The 19,216-nt window shown below is 40.3% G+C and overlaps 1 protein-coding gene across 1 annotated transcript; it reads left to right on the top strand.

Moving 5' to 3' along the window:
• The first annotated feature begins 5,031 nt into the window (after positions 1-5,031).
• On the top strand, positions 5,032-17,286 carry tbx20 (T-box transcription factor 20). Its single transcript, XM_062398389.1, has 8 exons — positions 5,032-5,485; positions 6,516-6,753; positions 7,473-7,637; positions 8,349-8,457; positions 10,518-10,676; positions 11,301-11,377; positions 13,396-13,508; positions 13,629-17,286. Exons 1-8 carry the CDS (start codon positions 5,356-5,358, stop codon positions 13,955-13,957), a joined length of 1,320 nt encoding a protein of 439 aa, XP_062254373.1. The 5' UTR covers positions 5,032-5,355; the 3' UTR covers positions 13,958-17,286.
• Positions 17,287-19,216: the final 1,930 nt, after the last annotated feature.

The following is a 19,216-nucleotide window of genomic DNA, read 5'->3' as shown; positions in this document are numbered from 1 at the left end:
TCTGACGTGCCTCAGATCAAAGCAGCTAACCTGTGATCTGATATGATCAAATCAAAACATCCCCACAGTTTCTCTGCTCAACTCCTCCTGCAGGATTCATCTATTTTTCATTATTACTCTTTTGTTCATTCGATTTGCTTTGTAGCTTCCAGCATGAATTCATAACGTGGAGCTTTTCTCATGAGGTGATGCAACAAATAACAAGAAGAAAAGAGGTAAACCCAGTCACCTGATTACAACAACGATATCCAAACTGAAAGATATTGTTTGTTGACTTATTTATTACTTCTAGCTGATGTTTCTTTTGTCTATTCTACCTAACAATTCCCTTTGGCAAATTTGTCCGTTAATTTTCGTGGTTTAGTATCAGTGAAAACCAGACCTTATTTTGCAAACTTGTATTGGCATTAGCATAGTAGTTATTACGTGAAGAACTTGACCAGCTGGTGGCGCTAGATGAAAGGTAAGGTGATCATCAAAGTCTTTTAAAGTCTTTCTCTGGGACCAGTGATCGTCTGTAGAAAATGTCTTGGCGATCCATCTAAAATCTGTTTAGATATTTCCGTCTGGCTACTAACTCATCTTTGGAGATGTAAGAATATATTGTGACCTCTGACCTTTGCCTTAGTTTCCGTGTTTACGATCCAGGTTTGTATTCAAGCTTGTTCTGCTGTTCCGGGTGTTAAACTGGAGTTGAATAACTCCAGTTTAACCCCCCCCCCCCCCCCGCTGTGGCCCCATCAGCCCTGCAGGTGAACGCTTTCATGTAATATTCAGAAGTACCTGTGATAATGGGGATTTACATTGACAAAACAAACCTATGCACATATATTAAATGGGTTCCTGTAGGCAAATAGTCGCCCCGGCCGCCTGCTCTGTAATCTGGTAAAAAATCACTGGCGAGGTGAACGGGTCGGGTCACGACAACAGCCATTTCATTACTGTGGCTCAAATGTCCCCGGATCCAATTCAATCACAGGGCGATTATTTTTCCTCAGATTCCACTCTGCGGGGAATTGGCTGTCGTTTGTTGCTGACCTTTTCACGCCGCGGCCATTTATCTGGAGGAATAATTGTTCAGATGGTTTCACCGTCATATCCCTGAGTGCTGCGGCTTGTAGGCTGCCGGTGTGGTGAGGCGTCACCTATCCTGTTATCTGCCACCACTGAGAAATACTGATGTGAGGGAGGAAGAGCAAAACGTCTCCTCTGCAGAACGTCTCTGCTGCAACAAGTTTAATAAGCTCGGAGGAGAAATCATCTTTTTCTTTAAACACGTGAAGGAGCCGGGGAACAAAAGGTTTCAGTGGTTTTCAAAGTAAAAGGTCTGAATAGAACAAGTGTCAGATGTGAAACATTTCAAGATTTAGTGACCTTTGAAAAGAGACATTTTTTTACAGTGCAGGCAGCAGTCACATCTGCCCAGAGGTTACACTATAAAAAGATAACTCTGAATGAGTCCATCTTTTATCACTGATGATCATGAATGAAATGATTTCTCCTTTGAATATATGAAAGAATCTGAATTCCCTTGATTTCAGTGTTTGTCCCCAACACTAACACGAATATTATTTCATTCTACATTGTCAATTTATCATTGCACAAGATATTTAACTAACTGACAGAATTCTTCTACTTTTACTCAAGAATATTAATATTATTGAAAAGACTTGAAAGATGAATGTCAGATGAAATGTGAAAATATATTCAAAGAACCTCTGAATTTATTTGAGAAGACATCTCATTTTTGAAAAAGCTAAAATTCCATATTTTGATTTACTAATATTAGTAGAAGTAGAGAACTAGTTAGAAGAACTGACTTGGGGCTTTCAGGAGAAGGTTTTCAATATGAATCATTCATATTTTCTGCCGTATTTGGACTTTTAATCAGAAAAGTCCCAGAAACCAGTTTGAATGAGATCACCACATGTAAAGAGACTTTATCGTAGATATGACTCAGCTGTATTTGTGTGTTTAACTTATGAAAGAAACTTTTTATAACTTTTATCTGTTCAGTAATTATATTTTGGCTGATTATCACTAAAGATTTGTGCGTTTTTATGAGCGACTGAGTCCTTTTGTTGTATTTAGGGGTTTCTGGCAGCTTTGCTAAATTCAATTAAGTCATGAATCCGACTCGTAACTGGGTTTGAGCTGGAAACAAAATGGACACTATGCATGTGGAGTAACGACAGAGACACAGTCATTCATGGGGAAGCAGCAGAGTGGACTGGGACTCATAAGATAAAACTGTGGATGATTCATTCCGGGAAAACTGAAACGATAATATTCGGTTTGGATGTTATAAAAGAATAAAAGAGAAAAAATGCAGTGGTTTCATCCATAAAAATCCATTCATCCTCCATCTTTTTTGGGCTTCGAACCATCAACGATTAGTCGACCAACACAGAAACAACCTATTCCCTGTTTTCCATGTGACTCATCCTGTCTTCAGCTGTGACCGACACCAGCTCCAACCACCATCTGTCTTCTTTCCTTCTCCTTCTTCCAGGTCCTGTGCTTCTCTAAAGCTGCTCCGGCCCCTCGGAGTGTGAATAATATTCCGTAAGGAGTAAACGCTTAAGTGGGAAAGCTTTTAGCACATTATCCACTGGCAATTGGGAGGTAATCTAGTTTTGCCGGCGCAGGTCTCTTATTAAATATCTGCAGCAGCGGATTTGCATTCAGGAGTCGCCTAATGGGTTTAGCTGCTCCGCGGATCTCTGGCTCGGGGTTTTGTGTGAGGCCCCCCCGGCGCTGAGGGAGGAGAGAGAGAGTGACATTGAGGAGGAGAGGTGATCCTACAAACACACACACACACACAGACACACACACAGACACACACACACCCTTGGAGAGCATAAACAGTCAGCATTTAGGAGGCAATTCCTCCTCGTGAGCTTCACATGTGACTCTTTCCACCATCAGACATTTTGACTTCTCACAATCACGTCTATCTGCGATCGGGTCTGTGGTGAAAGCGGCTCGTCTCTGATTGGCTGTTGCAGGCCGAGCGCTGCCTATCAGCTGTATCCAGGAAGAAAAAACATGGTGCCGTGATAAAGGCTCACCCCCGAGGTGACGTCTAGACCGGATTTGGTCCCTATCAAGTTAAAAGCAAGGGAAATCAAAAGTAAAAAAAGATTTCTTTAATCCGTCTTGAAAGCTTTCTTCTTTGATATGGAATTGAATGAGTGAGTAAAGACAGTAATGTGATCAGACCAGTGGAGAGGCCGAGTCTGGAAACCTGCAGCATAGACTGGATAAATGTAATAGACTGCTCTGTTGTCACCATTAAAACCATCGGAGCTGTTCTACTGTTACAAGTGGGCCTTAAGAATAATGTGCATTTCCTGTTGTCACGTGAAAGTCTGTGTGTGTCTGTGGGTGAGTGTGTGGGTCTGTGAGTGTGTGTGTGAAAGATTAGGGGCTCACTGGTGTGTGTCATAGTACGGATTAACCCAAGACTGCTGCTCCTGCACTCAATAAGGTTCCTGTGTGTGTGTGTGTGTGTGTGCGTGTGTGTGTGTGTGTGTGTGTGTGTGTCTTTGTGTGTGTGTGTGTGAGAGAGAGACTTCTGTCATAGGCTACGTTTGGGGACACGTTTCAAAGACCAGTTAATTGGGGACAGAAGCAGCCTCACTGTTTCATAATGTGTGGGTCAGGGGTGAAGGTTCGAGTTTACATTATATGTATGAAGCTGAGGGTCAGTGTGGTTATTCATCTTGCTGTAATCTGCAAAATTCTACGTTAATGAAGACACTTAATTAAGAAATAAATAAAATAAAATAAAATCCCACTAACTGTCAATCCCGTTTTTTGTGCCCTGCGCTGAATACTACGTGGTTGTTTATTGTTGATTACTGTGTATTTTGAATCTGCGTGTTGTGTTGTTGGTGTTTTATTGTCTGCTGAACTTTACTCAAAACTTCCCTCAATGTCCGACACCTGTTCTCACTTTATTAATGATGCTTATCAATTTAACGCAACAACACAAGTTGATTGGTTGAGCATATAAACGTCTTCCCTCAAAGACTGTTTTAAGGAACCCTCTGAAGTATTTAATGCTACTTCCATAAATCGTCTAGGCCTCTATACCCCACATGCATTTACCCATTGAACTGCATGATAATATTTTGCTTCTCGCTTTAACACTTATGTCATGTAGCTCTAAATATGAAATGTTTAACACTTACATAAAAAATGAAAATGCAGCAGTAGCAGAAGTTTCATTTGTTTTTACACAGAATATTAAATGAAATGTGTGTTTACTACAGACAATGTTGTTTCCATACTGTTTGGTGTGAGGCTGAGAGGTTATCCTTTGTGTTTGAGTACAGATTGTGTGTTTGTGGAAATGGAAAACCTCTGTTAATTTGACTAATACATTTAAATTTTACACAACTTTGAATTGCTTTCCCACTTCGTGACGCTATACTGACAGAAGGGGTTTGTGGTTTTCTGTGTGTATACGGGAGATCACATGCAAAAATATGAAAAGCTGCCATCATCTTCTCTCTGCTGCCATTAATTATCACGTTTCCTATATTGCACCATCTCAGCCACACGTCTGCAGCCAAATCTCCCTCGTTGACAGTCTGGGTTTGTGGTTCCCAGCATGTGGTCCCGGAGCCTCTGAGGGCCCCGATCATAAAGTTAAACCTCACCTCATACTTCAGTCCTCAATATCGAGCAATGGCAGCAAATAATCACATTTTCCTGACTGTGTATTTGTCATCTCCCAGTGTCATCACCTCCTATAGCTCAGTGTGAAGCCATGAGACATTCCATACTCGTTTCCAATACTCTGTGTGTGTGTGGGTGTGTGTGTGTGTGTAGAAGAAAAACAGCCTGACAGCTTTAGGTGATTTAATTGGCTGCTCGGTATCAGAGCTGCTGCGGGACGGTGGGTGTGTGACGTGGAGGCAGAGGCAGCGATTGGAGGGCAGGCTGGAATTATAAGGGGAGGGTGAGGGCTGAGGACTGAAGCTTCCCCAGGCTGCAGCCGGCCACAGATCTGGCACCGCAGGACAAACACACGTCTCCGCTATACTCGGTCCTCCTCCGCCTCCTCCTCCTCCTCCTCCTCCTGCTCCTCCTCGCATCATGCATCCAGAGAGACAGAGCTCTACCGGCCAGTGACGAGCGTGTGACCACAGAGCCGAGCGCGTCCACTGACCGTGCGTAAACACCCCAGGACGAGGAGAGACCGTGCGTTGTTCTCCCTTCTCCCACCGCTGGAAGCCAAAAACAGGCGGGGTCGAGAGTTTCTGGAGGACTTTTTTTCACTATAATTATAACTATATTTATTTAAAGAGGAATATTTTTGTTCCCGAGCCCCTTTTCACCAAGGACATGGAGTACACGTCATCCCCGAAACCGCAGCTGTCATCCCGGGCAAATGCTTTTTCCATAGCGGCCCTGATGTCCAGCGGGAAGCCGAGCAAGGACAAGGAGACGGAGGAGAGCACCATCAAGCCCCTGGGTAAGGATGGAGGAGGAGTGGAGGAGCGGAAAGTTTGAAGCTATTATGTGTGTTTTACGCACAAAATATAAAAACCCAGAGTTTCTGAAGGATTCAAGAAGAAAGAAAGAAGAGAAACTGATACATGTAAAGTACAGTAAGAGGCCTGACAAGAGAAGAACATATATATACAAAAAATGAGAAATTATAATTAAACCCGTCAGAAGTGATGACAGTGAAGTAGAAAGTGAATTATTGTTATTGGACCTTTATAATAAAGTAAATAAATAAATAAAAGAGGTGAACCAGTTCTGACAAATGACATGTTGACTTCAGCCTATTTGTGCGTAAATGTTTGAAACTGACAGCTACAAATGGGCTGTTAATAAATGATGTTAAATATGAAATGAACATGTTTATTTTGTTCAAAGAGAAATGAACGTGACTGAAATTCGAGTCTGAGTCGCTCCTTCTGTTTTTCATGTTGGATCATGAGTTTGAGAGAAAATAAATTAAATTTCTAACTTCACTAGAGGGGACGTTGGAACAAAAGATATAAGAAAATGTAATAATTATTATTTAATTCATTTTAAGTCAGGTGTCATTTGCAGCTTCTATTCTACAGGGAGATAAATCCAGACGAGATGGGTTGATTTGTTAATTTGTCTCTTCCCATTCTGAAAAACAAGTTGTCAGACCGATTTTCGTTTATTTCATAATTTAAATAGAATTTTTAAATGGATTTAGCTTTTATTTTAAGATAAAACAGCTAAATTCTTTTTGTGATATTATAATTCCAATTTCACACAACAATAAGACTCCGACATACAGCTCCAGTTATTATTTTAATATTTAAAATCACACTTTTCCTGCCATACGTCTAAAGATGAAATAAAATAAAACGGATTAGCATTTTTTTATTATATCCTTCATGTTTATATAAGCTAATGTTGACTTTAATTTCAACAATCTCACTCTGTGTTGTTTCTGTCACATGAAGGAAATTAAAGTTTATATTAATTTCTTTTAACAATAATTTAAAAAACAACAGAGCAGTTCGTGGAGAAGTCCTCGTGCAACCAGGCTCTGGCGGACCTGTCCTCCCTGGACGCGCACGGCGGCGACTTCAGCGGGAGCGCGCCCTCGGTGTGCACGGAGCCCCTCATCCCCACCAACCCCGGCGTCCCCAGCGAGGAGATGGCCAAGATCTCGTGCACCCTGGAGACCAAGGAGCTGTGGGACAAATTCCACGAGCTGGGAACCGAGATGATCATCACCAAGTCCGGAAGGTCTGTATCTATTAAAAAATATCTAGATATGATTTACCATATAGTCTAATGTTGTAATGCAACAGTAATACTTGTTATAACATCTCCCAGATACACACAAAAACAGGAGAAAATCATCATTGAGCATTTATACTTTTTTCTTTATAGATATAACATTAAAAGTAAAAGGTTATAATACAAAATTCCCTGTGGGTTATTTCCCCCACGCAGAGCATCAGGTCCTTTATATCCAGCTCCACACTCCTGACCTGAAAAGCTCATATAATAATCATATATATATAAATATATATATACATAATAATATACTTTATGACTGATGCAGTCAGGTTACTGCTGTGTTTCACGCTGCACAACGTGGCCTGTGTGTGTTAATGCTCAGTAGAAGCTGGACAATGAGGTGAGTGTTAGTGACCTGCAGCTGAACACGTCGCCCTCATGAGGAGCTGTTCACTGCCTCGTTAGCTGCAGGGGTGTCAAAAAAATAAAATAAGAATAATGATCAGAAGTTATTTACAATCAATTCAACTGGAAAAAGGTGCAAAACCCAACAGATATAAAGATTTGACAGAAACTTCGTTCGAGCTCAGTATTTAAAATCCCTGCATGACAGTGGATTAAGTTATTTATACATGAATCCTGTAGTACTAATAAGAAATGTGGTAATTACTATAGTTGTATTAATAGTATAATAACTGACTGACCTGTATGATGCTCACCAGGAGGATGTTCCCCACCATCCGGGTCTCTTTCTCCGGGGTGGACCAGGACTCGAAGTACATCGTGTTGATGGACATCGTCCCGGTGGACAACAAGCGGTACCGGTACGCCTACCACCGCTCCTCCTGGCTGGTGGCCGGCAAGGCCGACCCTCCTCTGCCCGCCAGGTAGCGTGGCTCCCCGGCTCCCACCCTCCGTCCTCCGGGACACTCACACACCTCACCGGCGATTCTCTCAGCCAGTGTTAATCACATTATAGCCTTTTTAAAGTTCTTTCTTTTCAATAAGTTGAAATAAAATGAATAAAATCCACTCGCGTAATGATCTACATGAAGTAATTTAAAACATAGAGAAGGAATCACTTGTTTAGGCATAAGTCACTGAAAGTCATGAATTCAAATTGAATGAAAACATTTTAAAAACAATCAAACACGGCCTAAACTGCATAAACAATAAAAGACCAATAATTATTTACAGTTCCTTAAGTGACTTTGGTTTGAGTTGGTTTATTTGTTAAAAAATTACCGTAAATCCCCGGTACACGTGGACTAAATATGTCCCGTATTTGATTAATGAATGAGTCTAATTTATTATTATCTTTAATTCCTTTCATTTGCTTGTACATATTGAAGAAGCCCAATATAACAAATACACAACTAACGTAACCCTTATAGAAATGAATTGCTGTAATAATAATACTAATAATAATTTTAATAATATTAAGGATTATTTTACGGTGGAGATGGTACACCGTTGCTTAGCGAACTGTAATTGGCTCTTTAACATGTGAGCGTTGATTGGGTAATGTAAGGTCTCAGCCAATCAGGTGTGAGCTCCAGAATAACGCTAGTTCCCGGTCCTCTCCTCCTCCGGTGCAGGTTGTACGTGCACCCGGACTCCCCGTTCACCGGAGAGCAGCTGATGAAGCAGATGGTTTCCTTCGAGAAGGTGAAGCTGACCAACAACGAGCTGGACCAACACGGACACGTGAGCACGCGCCTCTTTGTTCCTCTCGAGTCTGCGCAGAAAACAAAAAACACACGTTAACCGAGCGAATTAAAGGAGTTAGCTGTTAGCTGCAGGCTTTAAGCTAGCTGCTTCCAACTGAAGCTAATGTCCTTTACAAAGTAAGATAACATGGAAACACACTGACATGTGAACAACATTCAATTTAACACATCTGCATCTGAAACGACTCAATTTAAAACGTGTGCAGGACTTTGAGTCTGGACCTGGTTCTGTGCAGGTTGCATGTAAAATATACTAGAAATGTTTATTCTATATATGTGTGTGTAAATATATAATGCATGTATGTAGTTTGCATTTAGAAGCAGGTTTAAAGTGTGGGATGATAATTACTCGTCTGACTGGAGCAAATTGCTCCTTTAATCCTTCTTTCACTGACAAGAACAAACAGGCAACAGATTTAGTGTTAACTTCAGGTGTGTGTGTGTGTGTGTGTGTGTGTGTGTGTGTGTGTGTGTGTGTGTGTGTGTGGCTGGGTGTGTGTGTGGCTGGGTGTGTGTGTGGCTGGGTGTGTGTGTGGGTGTTTCAGTCCAAAAATAACTCACAGAGATTATTTACAAAGCTGTAACCAATGCACCTCGTCAAAAACTTTACTGTCCTTTTATAAATTATTGAAATTAGTTTTTATATATTTGTTTAGGTTTACTTTATTAGTCACAAACATTTTTTTATATATTTGTAATCCTTAACTTTAAGACATGTAGCTAACTGACTCGGTTTTAAAACATAAAAAATACTTTAAATAGCTAAAATTACATCAAAACAGTTTGTTTTAAGACTGATATTGTATTATTACTAGACACTTCTAAACCACCTGTATTTTTCTACTAAATTAATATTGGAATTGTAAAATATTCCAATTCCTGTTTTACCTGACTCATAATTTAATGAATGAAAAAAGAAATATGAAACATTTTTTATTGTATCTTAAAATATCTTAAAAAGTACATCAGTAGACTTATCATTTAGAAAAACAGGTAGAATTAATGCATTGATAAAGATAATGGGCTGTAACATTGCTCTTTATATAACAAAACATTTGATCTTATTATTATTCATTATTTTGTAGCTGCACACCCCCACACACACACACACACAAACACACACACACAGATCCCACATCAGTTGCAGTATTAAAATTGTGCTGGATTTAGTTTTGTGGCTGATTTTTGTGTGTGTGTGTGTGTGTGTGTGTGTGTGTGTGTGTGTAACATCTGTATTTGACTCATTTACCGTCGCTCAGTGGCGCAGGAAGATAAATATGAAGTTTCCTGGGCTGCAGCCAAACAGCAACAGTCACGGAGGGAAATTCTCACAGCTGCAGTGTTAACAACTTTATCTCTTCACGCTCTGTCTTTTTTTATTCCTTTGTTTTTACTCTCATCTCTTTATTACTCGTCTGTCTGCACCGAATCTCGGTTTCTCTCCGTCGTTATTTTTTTCTTTGTGAGTCTCCACCTTCGTCGGCACTCCCTCTCTCTTTTTAATCTGATAAATCTGGAGGATTTTAATTTCCAAAATAAACACAGAGCTTCACAAAGTGAGAAGCAGATGAGAGATGAGACATACTTTTGACAGGCTGAGTGTAAAACTTGAAATGTGCCAGTGGAATTGCTCTATACTTATTTAGTTATGAATTTATAATATAATAATTATTACTTTGTTTTTATATGCGCTTTGTTAATTGATAACATTTAATGTATTAAGAAAAGACACAAATCTAGACGTCTCATCCATATTTGATTAAAATCAGATATTGAAAGTTGATCTCGACATTATTATTGATTTATAAAAGCTTTGTAGAAACTACCTGCGACAATTTCCCCCAGTGACCTTTACTTTAATTCCAATTATTATTGTGATAGATAAATTGGACTCAGCTGCAGAATGTTGTCCATAATTAGACATAAGTTTATTGGACTAATTTCCATTCCAGACAGAAAACCTTCATTTCGATTCCCTTTGTTTTTCCTGATCCGTTTCCTTCCATCACTGATTGTCGTCGTCGTTGTGTTTTGCAGATCATCCTGAACTCGATGCACAAGTACCAGCCCCGAGTCCACATCATCAAGAAGAAGGAGCACACCGCCTCGCTGCTCAACCTCAAGTCCGAGGAGTTCCGCACCTTCGTCTTCGTGGAAACCGTCTTCACGGCCGTCACAGCCTATCAGAACCAGCTGGTGAGTGATTGACAGCTGTCACTGAAAGCACCATTTAGTAGCTGTTGTGCAGATTTTGATTGTCCAACAAAGAGTTTGATATTAACACATTTATTTAAGCATAAATATTTAACATATTTAATTTCTTAAGAACACAGCAGCTGAGGGAAGAAATTAAAGTTGAAATAACTTGAATTTCAAGATCAAGGAGCTTTAAAATGATCTTTAATCACAACAGTCTCATGTGTTGTGTTAAATGTTCCCTTGAGGCCTCACTCAGAGTCTCACAGCCCCTGAAGACTTCACCCCGTCATTTAATATCTGAGACGAGCAACAAATAAAGTTACAGATCAGAAACTAGAGTAGATTTAAATGAAAATTTTGAATATTCAGTATCTAATCTATTTAGTTTAATAAGGACTTTATCACTTTTGTAAGAATGAGATTGAGAAAATACTTTGTCCTCCTCCCGGTGTCCCCCAGGAGGTTCTGCACCACAGGAGGAGGAATAATTAACTAATTAAAGTAATTAATAGACTATTAACAGCTTTAAAGCCCAAAGAAAAGCAGCTGTTAAATAAGAGAGAGTGAAATATCAGGGAACGATGAATTTAACTCTTTTATTCTTTTCTTTTTTGTAACCAGATAACCAAACTGAAGATCGACAGCAACCCGTTCGCTAAAGGTTTCCGGGACTCGTCGCGGCTGACGGACATGGAGAGGTACAGGGGATTCTGGGTCCTGCACTGTTTGTTTACCTCCGAGCCGCCAATAAGATACACATAGAGGGGGGAGTGCGTGTCTGTGTGTGTGTGTGTGTGTGTGTGTGTTGTTCATTAGTAAACCTAGAAGCTTCATTGTTTATTTATCTCTGCTTGTGTCAATATGAAAACAGATAATCTTCATCCCATGTAAGAAGATTCATTATCTGATTCCAAATTCCTCCCATTTGCTTTCTCTTGTTTGTACATTTATCTACTCTCCTTCATTTATAATTTTCCTTTCTATCCTTTCTTTCATTCATCTCCCTTTTCTTATTCCTTGTCCATCTCTTTTCCGGTCTTATTTTCTCCTTCTGTTTTTTTCCTTCTTAGTTGTTAAGTAATTTCTGTTCTTGTTTCCTTATTTATTTTTATTATTTATTTTTCACTTGTCTTTCCTTCCAATTGTATTTTTATTTTTTCTGTCGTCTGTTTTTCATACTTTCCTTCTCACTTTTCTTTTCTTCATTTCAATCGTTTCTGTTTTTCTATATTTTCTCTGTCGTTGTTCCTTATTTATTTTTACCTCCCTTTGTTCTTCTTTAGAAATATTTCTTTGTTATTTATTCTAGTCTTTATTCCACCTTTCTCTTTCTCTCCTTCCTTGTCACTCACTTTTCTTCTCTAGATTTTCATGATTCGTGCTTTTCATCGTTCTCTCTTGTTTTCCTCTTCCTCTCATTCATTTCTCCCTCCTTGTTCCTTCTCTTCATCTTCTACTCTCGCCTCCGTCATCTTTTCTTCTAGTTACATTCTCAATTTGAATGTTCTGTTTTGTGCATGAAGGAGACAAGTCAGTGCAAGTTCATTCACACACACACAGACACACACACACAGACACACACACTCTTACATTTACAAAGCCCCCTCCAGAGGATTTTAATGGATGCTGCCAAGACACACACTTCTCTTAATCCCTGATTCCGGCACAACGGCCAAAATCAGCTGACAAAATCAAACCATCTGCTCATTTCACTCAATCAAACATCTCGAACAGAGACCGCCTACCCCCCCCCCCCCCACACACACACACACACACACACTCTCCTCCCTCCTTCTTCTCCTCTGTCTTTCTCTTTTTGAGGGCTGTGAATTAGACCTGATCAATTGATCTTCAGGGAGCTGCAGAAATCACATTAGTCTGGAGTCAGCCACTGCACTAAAACACACTGTAATTCAATTGGCTGCAGTGACTGATTGAAACCAGCATGCCCCGCCTCCCCCCCTCCCCTGCCCCCGGCTCCCTGCAGCCCTGCTGTGCATTGTGGGAGTTTGCTGTGGCCTCTGGGCCGGAGGGGCCCGAAGCTGATAAAAACACACACATTTGTACTCCTCTGCTGACAGATATTGCACTTTCCTAACCTAATTGGAGGGTGGGGGCCGCGTTGGGGGGGCTGCTAATGTGGACGCATGGCTCTCATGATGCAGACCACTTGCCTGTCCTCCCACACACACACACACACACACACACACACTACAACTGCCCCACAACAATTTGTGTCACTGTGTTTGAGAAGTGCTGTCTGACAAGACTCAAATGAGCTAATGCACTTTATGGGAGAGACCACACACACACGGCAAAATCTACATGTACCATCAACACAAACAGGAGAAGAAGAATAGACACAGTGGACGCACACATGTACTCATGAACACTACATGAATGCATGGACACAGACGACCACAGTAAAATGATCTGGTGTTATAGTGAAATCTGTGACATCTCAGATTCAGAGTTATTACCACAACTTTCAAAATATGGGATCCTGAGAAAAATAGGATTGCGTGTGTGTGTTAGAAGTAAAATGTTGAATGTTTAAAAAAAATGTTTTAAAGAATATGAATGAACAGCTTCTTAAATATGTTATCACCACAAATGAATTCCTAACTGGTGTGCTGTTAGATCTCCATAAATGAGAAATCACAGTGGAAACAAAGGAGATTTATTTTGGGGGCTCTCTCTTCGGTTTTTGCTGCAGGGAAAGTGTTGAGAACCTGATCCACAAGCACTCATACGCCCGGTCGCCGATCAGGACCTACACTGGGGACGAGGACAACCTGGGTGAGGACATCCACTCCGCACACGCCAGAGGTGAGACGCCGTCACAGACACACACATCACGTCAGCGTGTTGCTCAGTTCCTCCTGACGTCCCTGTTCTCAGGCCTGTTCATCGATCATAAATCAAATGGTTTATTATGTTCCCCTGCAGGTTCAGCGTTCTCCGCCTCAGACAACCTGTCTCTCAGCTCCTGGGTCACCACCACGTCGGGCTTCTCTGGCTTCCAGCACCCCCAGTCCCTGTCAGCGATGAGCGCTGGTGCCGGCTCCCTGCCCCACCCCATCCAGGGCTCCCTCCCCTCCTACAGCCGGCTGGGCATGCCGCTGACTCCCAGTGCGCTGGCCGGCACCATGCAGGGCAGCGGGCCGTCCTTCCCTTCCTTCCACATGCCCCGCTACCACCACTACTTCCAGCAGGGGCCCTACGCCGCCATCCAGGGACTGCGCCACTCCTCCACGGTCATGACGCCCTTCGTATGACTCCGTCCTGGGGAGGAGGCGACCGGAACCTCACACTAGCGTCCAGTGCAACCAGTTCCTCCTCCACGCCGGCTCATCACTCCTCATCCAGTATCTTTCTTCCGGTGTTTGTAAATAGTTCACGGCAGCGGGCGAGCGGGCGGTGACACTACGAAGAGGACGTGGCTTCCTGAAGGAGAATCCAGAAGAAGAAATGAGGACTGAAGGAACCCTGAGGAAACACCAGCAGCCTCCAGGGTTTCTTTGACATCTGCAACATCTCACACAGACAACAAAGGGAGCATGTTTGATCTTGGCCCTTGAAGAACAGTGGATCCTCAATTCAAACCAAAATCTAACAATATCTAGATTCAAGGTCTCTACTGGCGACAGGGTCTCCACCCAGCGTTACACACGGCAGGCTGCTGTGTGATGACCAGTGCAGCCGTCACATTACTTCCTGGAGAGACTCGTATCTGACGCTGCAGCACGATGGACAGCGGAGCTCAGCCCCAGTCTGGGAACTCCTCAGCCTATCAGAGAGGCCAGCTCAGCTTTTCTGTGTTTTCTAGAAAGCAGCCATATGTACAGTACAAAGCTAAACACCCCCCACGCTCTGTTCAAAAATACTGTTCGAAAAAACACACGTTAAAACACATTGTACAAAGGTGAAAATACTGCATTTACTCATAGGAAAATTCTCACTGTAGAGTGCAAAAAAAAAAGAAAACCATAGGACGCATGCTGACGCAGTAGACAAACACACTGGGTGAACTCTATATGGAATATGATGGGATGAATATGTTCACCTGCAACTGGGGGAAAGGATGTTTATTTACTTTCAAGGTCCAGTCAAACCAGCTTTTGAAAGTTCTGCAGAAATTAGGTCAATGGAATGTTTAGATTTTTTTTTACAGGGGCAATTCTACACCATTACCAACTAAAAAGACTCGACACCAAAAACCAAGCTTCTGATCTGAAGCCTCCAAAATAAATACTAAAACAATTCATGTGGCTAATCAGCTCCATAAACATTTATTCTTCTGCTTTTCGATCATTGTTTAATCTTGACAAGAAACTGTCAAAAGGAATTAATAAGGAGACAAGAGATAATACAAAGACACTATTGCTGGTATCTTCCTGGCCTTTTAGCACGTTAGCCGTTAGCTCACAGCCACAGTAGTTGAACACACACACAGACACACACACACAACACACAAACACAACTATAACAGGAGTGAAGGATTTTTATTTCCGTTAAAGGTTGAAATCAAAGCAGCATTCAAAACGACAAGGAAATTAATCCACTTCAATTGATTCTTCAAAATTTGCCATTTTTTGCACCTGGCAAAATCTGCACCAACATCATGATGTGAGAACAACAAGATGGAAGAAACCGTTTATTGATTAAAAATGTTAGAGTAAAAAAGAAAACTAAACCGAACTAGAGGAGCTTCTTTGAGTGTTTCCAGCTACAGTTGTTCACCAGTTCTTTACTTATGAAGTGATAGATTTCATTGTTCCGCTCTCTGTTGTGACTGAAACTCAATTCAAGTTCACTAAAACCTCTTTTTCTTATCATTTTAATTCAATATTTCAAGTGTGTGAAACGGCCCCTGAATGTTTTCACTCTGTATCCACTGATCTGAAAACAAACGGGCTCTGGAATCTCTTCACGTCTGAACACAGAAACATTTGAGGTGTGGTTTGTAATCAGCTTCTTCTCTTAACGTTTCCTCGGCCGGCTGTGGACCGCAGCCTTGTAGCAGGCGCCGCTGAGCTGATGCATGGCGGCGTCGGAGCGTCGACAGGGCGTCCACACCTGGAACTAATGGCTCTGTGCAGTTTGGGTTCAAAAGGGAGGAGGAGCCGACTCTCACACTCTAGAGCTGCAGCTGAGTTTCAATGTAAAACTGATCAGAGGGATTTATTTAGAAATAAATGAGAAATCATGCAGAGGGTCCTAGAAACTGGAAAAAGTTGGCTTATGGTCAAAATATTAATTTAAAAAACCATTAAGATTATTTTTTTCAACTTTAAAAAGATCTATAATAACTATTATATTCGATTGGATTGTTAAATTAAATATTTTTTCCACAGAAATACACAACAATTTCCTGGAGCTCAAACCACATTTATTCAGACTTGTTCAATTCAACAGTCCGCGATGCATTATAACAAAACTTCTACATCACTATTAATATTATTTATTCAAGAAAAACAGAAAACACTGAAACACACATTTGCGAAACTGGACCCACAGAATTTTGGGCATTTTTTGTGTAAAATTTTAATATAAAAAAATTCTTGATTTTGAAAATTTTAAGAATGAAAAGATAATCAAATAAATGTTTGTTCCTTTTGCTGTGGATCAAATAACGGATTAGACGTTGAAGGCACCACATCAAAACTCTTTATCTTATATATTTATTAATATTTGATTTTCAAAATCAAATAAATATCATTATCGGCCTATAGAATCCAGTTTGGTTTGAGCTGAACCAAAAGACATGAACCAAAATTCAGTCGGACTCATTCGACCTGTTCAAGTATTTATCGTCTATTCGAGACTCGTTTTCTCCTGCAGCTCTGTTAAGTTAAAATAATGAAATCATTCAGTGTTTCTGTTTCAGAAGGAGATTGTTTTTCCTGTTGATGTATAAATTCCTAAAGACCAGATCTAAGAAGCAGCGTCGGGTTCAGTCAGAGACGTGTGTGCAATGAACAAAGATGTTTTCAGTGCTCGGACAAAATCTCACTCTGTGTAAAATCTGGTTTCACAAACACTGTAAATGTTCCCGTTTGAATTTTGCCATAGTTTCACATCACAAGACGCCTGTTTGTGTAGAAAATGGACATGAATGTTCTTTTTGACTCATAATAATGTGGAAACAGTTGATTTATTCTTATCTGTGAGTTGAGAAACAAGAGCTTTGATCCTTCTCTCCAGTAGTTTCCATCTTTCCACTTGTACAACACAACAACACAACAACACACTTTGAAGCTAACGCACATTCCTGTTTTACCACTGAGAATGATCTCTCTTTCCTTCCTCTTATTTTTTGTTTCCTATTATATTCCATATTCTGAATATGACACCGGATGAGATTGTGTTTTTGATGATTTTTTTTGTTTTAAGTGCAATATATTTATTTTGCTCTCTGGAAATAATGTGTAATGTACCATATGCCGCATTAAAAAAAAGTAGTTATTTGTAAACCTTGAGAAATATATATCACCACTCAAACACGTTGAGTTCTTTTTCTTTTCGGGGATGTCGTGTACGTTTCTCCTTCACAGTGAATCACAGGTTGTCAGAAATAAATGAAATCATGAGATGATTTAAAATCTGCAGATGAAACATATTTATTTAGATTTCAACCTTTTCACGGAGCCGGGTTCCGAGTCTCTGTGATAAAAACACTGTTGTTTATTCCTCATTCAATTATCGGGATAAAATATTATTAAACACAAAAGAGGCCGGAACAGAAATCAATTTTCATTATTTTATCATTTTGTTTCTAAAGCTTCTTCATGTTTTAACTGCAGTAAAATCACATCGTACAGCACCACCTAGTGGTCAGCCTTCACATTGCACTGATATACTCTGCATTGGCTGGTTACTGCATTATATCCAGTTTATTTATATATATATATATAAAGGTTTAGTTTACATATATATATATATATATGTAAACTAAACCTTTTTAAATCATAAAATGTTATCAAATTTTTGTCTATATTAATCAGAAACTATACAAAACACGACATCAGATGCACAATGAGCCTGAATGATAATAAATGATATTTCTTTAGTGCAAAATCTGATGTGGTTAATTTTTTATTTCAAATTCAGGATTCTGTAGAAGCTCAATCTCTCAGTGAATTATCTGATTCGCAAATTTCACCGACAGAGTCTAATGTACTTTTTCTAAAGTTGCCAATATTAAACAAGGTAAGTTAATGTTTATGGCACATTTTATAAAAATGATAAAGCGTCTTGAAATCATTTAAAGGCAGCGTAACACAATACAAAAAGATGCCTAAAGAAAGACATAACAAATAAATAGACAAAAGGTAAAATAGACATTTAAAAACTAAAAAAACAGTAACAGTGTGAGAAGCTTCTAGTCTCCAGCATTGGTTTTAAAGACGTGAGCTTCAGCTGAACCTTCTCTTCTCATGTGAGCAGAATAAAATCTGAACGCTGCTTCTTCATGTTTAGTTTTTTCTCCGGGGACAGAAAACAGGCTCGTCCAGACGACCTGAGGGGCCTGGACGGTCCATGACAAAAAAAGAAAAACAGTAAAACACAAATTCATATTGACCCTAAATCATCGAGTGCATCGTAAAAACAAGAGAAGTATTTTGATTTGATCGACAGACAGGAAGAGGAAAGACGAGACTGACGTGATCCGCGTTGGTGTGTGTGTTACACTGGGATACAGAAAACCTGTAAAGGCACCAGTACAGTTGACTGAAGAAATAATAAAGATCGGATATCAAGTTGCCTTTAAAATGACGTGAATCTTTACGTATTAAAATTAATATTTACTACTTTCATTGAATTTTGGTGTATTCTTGTATTTAAAGCAACACGACAAAAGTCGACAGGGTAACAAAACGGGGGTTGATTAAATTATTAATGAAAAGTCACAAATCATTAAAGGTGGAAAAACACAATGATGAAGCTGATCAGTCGAATTTCAAACTTTTCCCTTTAAACCAGACACAGAAGTTTAAAACTGAACATTTCACTTTATACAAATAGATAAATAATCTCATTTAAATGAGCTTATTCCTGATTGGTCGAGCACGTTAACCAGCGGGACCATGTTGGGGATCCCCCGATCCCAGAGTCTGTCTCCAGCTGACGTCATCGGCACAAGATGGCCGCCTTCACACCTGCACATATTTTGGCTTCATTTCTGGAGAGTGGGAGGAAGAGGAGACGTGGTGTCCATCTGTATTTACAGTCTGTGGTGAATGGTCACACTTCACTCACACACTGTGAAGGGACGTTTCTGGGTTCAGTATCTTGTCCAAGGACACAGCATGTAGAAAGGGGGTGGGGGGGGGGGGGACTGGAATCGAACTACATTTGTGTGTCTTTGGACGTTAAACCTCAACCATCAAGAAAGATGTAGTCACAAAACTTTACAACTTTACTTAGGGTTAGGGTTAGGGTCATGCTCTGACCCATGACAACTCTAAAGGTCATGGGTCAGAGCAGCTGCTGATAGGTCAGAGCAGCTGCTGATAGGATCCAGTCCAGTTTTC

This window comes from Platichthys flesus, chromosome 11, assembly GCF_949316205.1.
Source record: "Platichthys flesus chromosome 11, fPlaFle2.1, whole genome shotgun sequence".
In the NCBI taxonomy this organism is placed as follows: domain Eukaryota; kingdom Metazoa; phylum Chordata; class Actinopteri; order Pleuronectiformes; family Pleuronectidae; genus Platichthys; species Platichthys flesus.
The sequence above is the reverse complement of the archived record's forward strand: the minus strand, read 5'-3'. Positions and strand labels throughout refer to the sequence as shown.

Excerpts from the sequence above, each read along its gene's own strand:
- tbx20 (XM_062398389.1), top strand. The coding sequence starts at position 5,356 with ATGGAGTACACGTCATCCCCGAAACCGCAGCTGTCATCCCGGGCAAAT. Across the intron at positions 7,638-8,348 it reads GACCCTCCTCTGCCCGCCAG|GTTGTACGTGCACCCGGACT; the intron begins GTAGCGTGGCTC and ends CCTCCGGTGCAG. Across the intron at positions 11,378-13,395 it reads CGGCTGACGGACATGGAGAG|GGAAAGTGTTGAGAACCTGA; the intron begins GTACAGGGGATT and ends TTTTTGCTGCAG.